Source organism: Phalaenopsis equestris, unplaced genomic scaffold, assembly GCF_001263595.1.
Source record: "Phalaenopsis equestris unplaced genomic scaffold, ASM126359v1 Scaffold199696, whole genome shotgun sequence".
NCBI lineage: Eukaryota > Viridiplantae > Streptophyta > Magnoliopsida > Asparagales > Orchidaceae > Phalaenopsis > Phalaenopsis equestris.
The window spans coordinates 1-8,367 of NW_018219555.1; the positions used below are offsets into that span (position 1 = coordinate 1).

General features: G+C 34.8%; 1 protein-coding gene across 4 annotated transcripts; it reads right to left on the reverse strand.

Annotated features, from left to right (window-relative positions):
• Positions 1 to 2,782: 2,782 nt before the first annotated feature.
• Positions 2,783 to 8,032, reverse strand: LOC110035758 (protein arginine N-methyltransferase PRMT10-like). 4 transcript variants are annotated; one of them, XM_020740046.1, is made up of 4 exons: positions 7,811 to 8,032; positions 7,638 to 7,721; positions 3,404 to 3,607; positions 2,783 to 2,988 (listed from the first exon to the last, which is right to left on the reverse strand). In XM_020740046.1, exons 1-3 carry the CDS (start codon positions 8,024 to 8,026, stop codon positions 3,431 to 3,433), a joined length of 477 nt encoding a protein of 158 aa, XP_020595705.1. In that variant the 5' UTR covers positions 8,027 to 8,032; the 3' UTR covers positions 2,783 to 2,988; positions 3,404 to 3,430. The 4 variants fall into 4 exon arrangements, with proteins under 4 accessions (XP_020595705.1, XP_020595703.1, XP_020595704.1 ...); XM_020740044.1 differs by having other exon boundaries at positions 2,783 to 3,092; XM_020740045.1 differs by having other exon boundaries at positions 2,783 to 3,140.
• Positions 8,033 to 8,367: the final 335 nt, after the last annotated feature.

Consider the following 8,367-nt stretch of genomic DNA (forward strand, 5'->3'; position numbering starts at 1 on the left):
AATGTAACTTAAAATTATAATAATGTAGCTACCTAGTTAAGAGAAATATGAGGAAATTTTGAATTTTGAATAATATAATATTAATCTATTAATTTACATGTATAAGAACACATATTTATATAAATAAATGTATATATATAATGCATATTAATTTAAATATATAAACATTAATTTTATCTAAAATTTAAAATGATGGCGACTAATAGACCACTTAACACATGCCAACTAAATCTCAATTTGGACATTAATATGCCCATCTAAATTATCCTGATGATTCAGGCACACTCTCGTAGTCTAATTTGCCAAATAATGCCCAGATTAAAAATTTTTCACCAGTGAAAAATACATGTAATTGAGATTCCATGCACTTGAAATCATGTAAAAAGGTCAACAAATCATCATGCAACTCAACATGTATCTCTCCAAATGTAAGGATGAATATGACTCAACTCTCAAAAAAGTAAATTTGAGCAATACAGTGAGCGTAAGTGATGACAAACTACCTGACCCATCATCATACACAAACACAGAATGCATGGGTCTAAATACGTACACACAAGCATATATATAGATTTAGATGCATACATACTTGCAGACACACACACACACACACACACACACACACACACACACACTTAAAATACATACACACACACGCCCGAAAATAGAAGGGCAACTGATATGTCATTAACAAATTTTCATCATCCAGAACTCATTTCGAGGCATTACACAAATTTCAGGGCATTTTTTTTAGAATGGAACATCCAAAACTTATTTTAAAAACATCAAGAACTTCAATTTCAGCATACTTACAGTCAAACAAACCGGCTCAATGAGGCGGACACAACAAGACCAAAATTGATCCAATTCAAGTCATATCAAACCATTAGGTCATTTTTGGAAACTTTTGGTGCCTAATTAGAAGATTAAAAAAAAATCTAACTAGCTTATAATCAAACCAAGCATCTCAACAAAATGAATCCAACGAGTCCAATATCACTCAATTTTGAAATCATTAAAGCACTCAAATGTCCACAAAACACTGTTCGATCGACGATCGGTCGACGAAATTTCTCTGGGTCATCCGATAGAGTGGTGTGAATTCCTACCTTACTTTGCAGGAAGGTCTATCGCAAATTATAATAGAGTCCTACCACCCTCTTAAAAGGAAAGCTAGACCTTGAACCAAAGGAAGATCAGAGCTTTGAGGAGTAGTTGATCCTTCGTGTTGTACACCAATGGTCTAGTGAACTCTACCCACTCATGCACCCTCCGACCACTATTGAACACTGCTCGTCGGTCGTCGCCAACCACCATCGCTACCAGCTGCTCCTTTTGGCAAAATCCCTAGCGAAATCACAATGTGGTTGTGGAATCCCAGCGCAAGTTGCGAAAAAATGAAAAACTCTGGCTAAATCGTAATGTGCATTGTGGAATCTTAGCGTATATTGCGAAGTAACAACGAATCCAACATAACAACACATCCCGAGGACGTTGCAAAAACGAACCCTGAAAAAGGTGCAACAACATACCACAAAAACGGTGTAACAACACATCTCAAATATGGTACAGCTCGTAATAATTTCTTACAACCTTCGTACTCCGAATATCATGACCATCTCCAAACTCTTGTAGTTCTCTCCTTGCATGTCACCACTACGGTCTGCGTGACCAACTACAGATTATGTGGTCCACAACTCATTTCTGTGGCCTAGAGACGTTAGCATAGCTCATGTAGCTCTCAACTCCGGTCTTTGTGATCTACGAACGTTATCACAGCTTGTGTAGCTCCTAACTTCGACATTTGTGGCCTACGGGCAACAGACATTATCATAACTTGTGCAACTCTCAACTCCAGCCTCTACAACATACTGACCATCTCAGCTCATGCAGCTCTCAACTTCAGCATCTATAACCTACGTACATTATCTTAGCTCATGTAGCTCGCAACTTCATTCTCTATGGCCTACAAATGTTACCTCAACTTATACAGCTCCCAACTCTGATCTCTTCGACCTACGGACGTTACCTCAACTCATGCAGCTCCTAACTCCAGCATATACAGCCTATGGACATTCTCACAGCTCCTGCAACTCCCTACTACGGTCTTTGTGGCCAACCAACACTCCTGAAACAACCATCTATAGCCCACATTACTAACCACTATCATGCTTTCAACTATGACCTCAAAAAAAAGGCATTATAATCAACATGTATAACATTCACGATGAACTTACTGCCTCTATAGTAATCGAATACGACCTTCACGATCCATTACGACTATTATTGTCGAAACAGCATTGTACATCAACTTTATAATTTCATCATCCCTGACTTGAATGAAGAGTAGAACTATATACTCACAAAAATTTTTAATATCTCTATTTCTCACTTTAAACGTCGACCATTAGATGATCCGATTAGGAGAGTAGATGTTTTAAATTCGACTTGTGTTAAGAAAGGCAGAGGTAGACCTAGGAAGACTTGGGCTTATTGTATTAAAAATGATCTTAATTTACTAGAACTAAATGAAAATATGACACTAAATAGGACGCAATGGAGAAAAAGGATTCATGTAGCCGACCCCACGTAGTGGGATTAAGGCTTTGTTGTTGTTGTTGTTGTTGTATCTCTATTTCTCACTTTAATTATCTAAGTGTGTGCTAGATTTTTGTGCGACGCTAAGATACTAAATAATCTCTCCACAACCGCAAATCTTCCGATATGCATCATTGTTTCAGAAGTGAGAGCACAAACAGTACAATATAACAATAAATTCAATGGAACATAAAAACATCATATAATTAATGGTGGATAGAAAGTTGTTTCAAAAATACATATGACAAATAATTCCAATAGAGACAAACTAAAAGCAAAATACACTTCATCACATTCAAGGACTGCAAATACCGTTTCCAGCTAAATATGGTTGTTGTACATTCAAACAACACATTCAACATTCTGAGAGGACGCATTCTCCCTTCATTCCTAAAAAGGGAAAATCACAAAAGGTTTGTTGGTAGAGCCAGTTGCAGCACTTCTACATGATGTGGGAGAACAAATGAGAACTTCAACGCTTTTGAATGGATGGGCTTCAGGTCACAATGAAGATATTAAACCTAATATTAGAACATAATATTCTGATAAAAAATTTAATTAATTTCAAATTCATTGGATTTGCTTTGCAATCAATAAAATAGTATATAATACTCGAAGTAAATCCAATATCTTTGATATCCATCCTATCAGATATTTGGCCAAAAAAATTTTGACACAACTTTGCTTCATGATAGTGAATGAAGCAGCCGCTTGCATGGGGTATGGAAAGAATCACATTTCATTTGCAAAGGGAAATTAGTTAAAAAAAAAAGACAAAATTTAAAAAAAATAAAAAATAACGTACCTGTATGCAATAGTCCCCTCTGCATAATCATTCTATATAATACATTCTGGAGACGGGCTTAAAGCATTTTTCAGACAATAGCTGCAACTCGTATGTGAAATTTACATCCATGAGGCGATGATTGTCCCTGGACCGGCTCATTGAAAAAGAAGTCATCAGTTTGTCACCTTCATCAACTCTAAGAGGAGGCTGTATCAGAAAAACCTGCACAGGGAGTAAAGAGAAAACAATTAACAAAGGATTAAATTATACAAGTTCAAATTTATGCAAAAAAAAGACCATTAAAACATCCTTCAATATTAAAACAGATTACAATGTTATTTGTATATGCTTAAAATCTCAATGTCATAGAAATTAAAATTTGCATTCTAACATGAGACTGAGATGTGAAAATTTTGGAAAGAAAAATATCATAGGGCCAAGGTAAGTTAAAAACAATTCTACATATGATAGGCAATTACAATGATTCACCCTCCTCCTGACAAGAAATGGCAAGATTACATTGTAAAAAATTACATTGTGTGTTAATGTTTGTAGAAAAAATGTTTGATGATTATGTGCCAATCAACGGCAATCATCGATCAACAAGACAAATCAAATATCAAAAGTTAGAGGGTTACAAACACGTCAAATATCAAAAGTTAGAGGGTTACAAACATTGGCGCCGATCACCAAAGGGCATTGGAAGACGAATAAATGTGAAGTGGGGCACCAACATAATCATCAATAACCATCAAAAGGCGAGCGATGAAAAATTACATAGTACTTGCCCAACAAATAAACTAAAAGACCAAAAAGGTTGAAATGCATTGAAGACACACTTAAAAATTAAGGTTAGCTAATTAGAGAGAGTCAAAACTATATCTCTTTGTTGAAATGTCCAAAACGATTCCAAATAATGTAAAATCAGATATCAGTTACCAAAAAAATGTGGACATAGACAACTATCTTGGTAACGATTTGTTCAACTCGACAAAAGATATCTAAAACTATTGATAGTTCTTAAAACTGGAGGCCAGTGCAAGCAACAATAATTGAAAAAAGTTTTTAATTCGAGCTTTTATGCAGCCAAAAAATGGTAAGACTTCAATTTTTTGGCAATAAGACTCCAATTTTTGGCAATATTTCTTTCAAATAGCAACCCATCACCCAAAAAAACTGAAAATAAAAAGATTTTTGTACCCTGTACAGCTTGCTGTGGCATGGAGATTTTTAATCTTACTCTTCCCCGACAAACTACATGAAATCCTAAGCATCTAGTCAAACTCCTCTCAATGAGCAAAGTGCAAGGATGATATTGTTCAAAAGCCGACATTGCAATGCTGTGTGACCTAAGCACCTCGTGAACATGGGAGGAATGGTTTGATTGGCTACTAAAATCATTTCTTAATGTTCCTCTTACTTCATTTTAAATGTTCTGTATATCAAAATAAATTGTGTGAAAATTGGGTTTTCATCCAATTAACTTTGCAAATCATATTAGAATAAAAAGCATGCCAAACTGAAGAGATTAAAGGAGGCAGATTCACTTCTATTAAATTTAAATAAGACTAAATATAAATGAGCTGATATTCTAGCTCATGTAAAAATAAGATTTGTAGACCAAAGTATGCAGCAAAAATGTTTTCAAACAAAAAAAATGATCAAGAAAACATGTACCATATAATTAAGGGCCCGTTTGGGGCAGCTTATAAGTGCGGCGGCATTTTGAAAACACCGCCTAACCGTCTGGTTTGCGCGTTTTTGAAAACGTTGCCTGCCACGATGGGTTTTTTACACTAATAGCAGGCCGTATGTCGACCCGCAATGTTGTGCCATGCACCAAAATAATTATTTTGTTCAGGTTCATGGGCATTGGTGCTCCTCCCTAAGCTTGCTAATTTCTCAATAATGGAATATCAACATATTTCAGAAAAGGATGAAGAGCATGAAGTTATCAATCATGTGTGCCATAATTAAGGCCTGTAATGTCATTTATAACTATGTAATTAATGAGTTATCCATCTTAATTTCATTTATGCCAATTTTCATGAAATTAAGCATCGTCTTCTCTTATAAGATCTAGATGAACTTGATGTACCTTAAAGTTGTACAGGCTTCTTGAAATTGTGGAGAAGTACGGTTGATTTTTCTAAAGTTTGTGAATATGTAAACTTAATTTTGCTGAAATTTTGAGCTGGTTTTCTCACCAGTGTGCTGTTAACTCCTCCTATTTGTTCAGGCAGTATTTACCTATCAATTGTTTCATTAGTGTATTGAACTCTAACTATCGATTGCATGCCTCCATTGATTGTGTATAGACTCATCCGTTCGTGTAGAGCTCCATTGGGTGTGTCGTCCATTCCTGTCTCAAAGGTTGTGTCAAACTTCTCATCCTCTTTAACAACGCAATCTACCCATTTACATATCCAAAAAAGTATTCCATCAAATATCCGTATTAGTTTTTTACGTTATTTGATATCAAAGAAGATTTTATAGAGGGATTCATTATATGGTTTTAATGACCGGTTTTGTGCTTGTGGTATGCACATCTCATCCTAACCCAACCTTCTCCATCCAATCCCATAGCACCAAACCACCAAATAAACCCCTCCGAAATCAATATGGGCATTCTCTACCCCAGCCCTCAAGCACACAGATCCACCATCAATCTGGACCCTTGAAGAAATTAGAAAAAAAAGGTCCAAAATTCAAATACATTTCAACTTCCTAAATCAATGTAACTTAAATAATTTTGGCTCAATCCAACTCCAACTAGCCCAACCAGCATGAAACTAACCAAATGAAATGTGCCAGATCATCTCAATCCAATAAACCTAATAAGTCAGCAGAAAGCATTTGCAATAAATAGCATGGATTTATGCATGAAGAAGGTAGAAATTTATGAAAGAAAAATGAGTTATCTCACTAGCTTGTGTGTCATGAATACATCAAGGTGCGTGTAGAGTTCCTTACAAGTTGTGTGTGTGGCCCTCAAACAATGTGAGGGGGCATCTTTGATCAGCAATGTACCTCCATCACTCATATAGCACCTACAAACTATGTGCCGTGTTACATTTGGTTGGTTCAGCTCTTTCCCTCATCCTTGAAAAAAAAATAACCTCCACTCCTTCATGTTCATCTAAAGAATCATCAAACATTGTGGCATGTTTATGTCATTCGTCCTTAGGACATATTATAGGGTTTACTAAATCATCACCCTTATTTGATAAAAACCAAACTTGTAAATGGTGAATGGCGCACCAGTGTAAAGGTCTTCATAAATCCATAACACATAGCTCATGGCATGGCGCGTGCTATTTTAGATATGACATAAAATATTAAAATGTTTATAAAATCAGATAAATCAAAAAGAATATTAAATTAAAAGATAAAAAAATATGATAATAAAAGCATCATAAATATTACTTAAATTCAAGAATTTAATACTTCAATTACTTAAAATTCAAAATATTATGATTTTTTTGCAAATCTAATATTTTCATAAGCAATTAGTCTCATCATCATAAGTCATCATCATCATAAGTCAAACAAACTTTATCTGCTTCACTAACATCATTATAATCTCATAAAGCATAATCTTCATCAAGCAAATGAAGCTCAAAATCATGCAAACGAAATAATGTGGACATTTTTGCTCCATATTTGTGCATATGTATGTTTGTGTGTGTGTATTATGAAATGTACATACATACGACACAATTCTTATATAATTACATTTTCAACACCTAAAATTTAATATTTACATATATAAAACTATGTCATAATCAAATTAACACTTTTATGAACAAAGTATATTTGACTTAAAAAATAATTAGAATTAATATATTTGACGTGTTATATAGAAAAAATAATAAATTTTAGATGTTAGATATAAAAGCATATTAAAACTAAATAGTATGTGCGTAAATAATTTTTTTTTCATATTAAATCTAAATTACACCATTGCCCATGCTTAGTGCAAATAGCATGAGCAATTTTGCATCATTGGCGTGCATGATAAAGGCAATGACGCACTAGTAAAGACGTGAATTGACAAACTAGACCCTCTATGCAGGGAAAATCCCACAAGTGACAAGATTTAGAGCATAATGTTTAAAATAAGCTAGCCAAGAATATTTAGTAGTAATAATATGGTAAGAACCACAAAAAAACTATCCAGTCCTTTAGATATAGCAGACTTAGTAAGCAGGCAGAAAAGTAGCCATGATACAAGTGATAGGAAGAAAAAAACCTGCTGACCCCAGTGAGTTGAGTTGTCAACGCTAGGAGCAGTAGTCAGCTCAACTTCTTGTTCAACTGGATTCTGCTCGCTACCCTTTAAGAGAATTTATTCAGTCAGCGGGAAGAAATCAGTGTTATGTAAATAGAATAAAAGAAAGTTTCCAAAGAATCCATGCAGCATACCCGAAAATGAACATCAAACCAACCAGCAAATGCTGATAGCCTAGTCCGATCCACATTGATTGGCAGCACGAAATTTGCAGAAACATCGCGGATCTCATCAATTGTAGCTTTTAGACAATCAATTTCTTTAATGACCGCAGGGGTGCCTATTATTTGACTCGGATGAAGACTGTTCCACAGTGATGTCTGCAATTCAACGTAAGAACAACAAAGCATGAGTAATAGACTACAAGAGAGATTGTCAATTTCTCATACAAAACTAGCAAAAAATAATTAACACAGCTCATGAGAACATAGCAACCAAAATGTAATCGCTTAACAAAGTCAACGAGTCAAAGAAATGTATAAACAAAGTTTATTAAACCATGCTCATCGAACCTCACTGAACAGTGCCTGAAAAAGAATCATGTGAAGATGACTGAAAAGAGCAAGTATGACAGAAGGACCAAATTTTATCATATGGAAGAAGGTTAAGGCATATGGAATACAATTAGGGCTGTGAATTTGAAGCAAAAAATAAAAATTACCAAAAAATGGTATGAAACTTTGACTAGGTT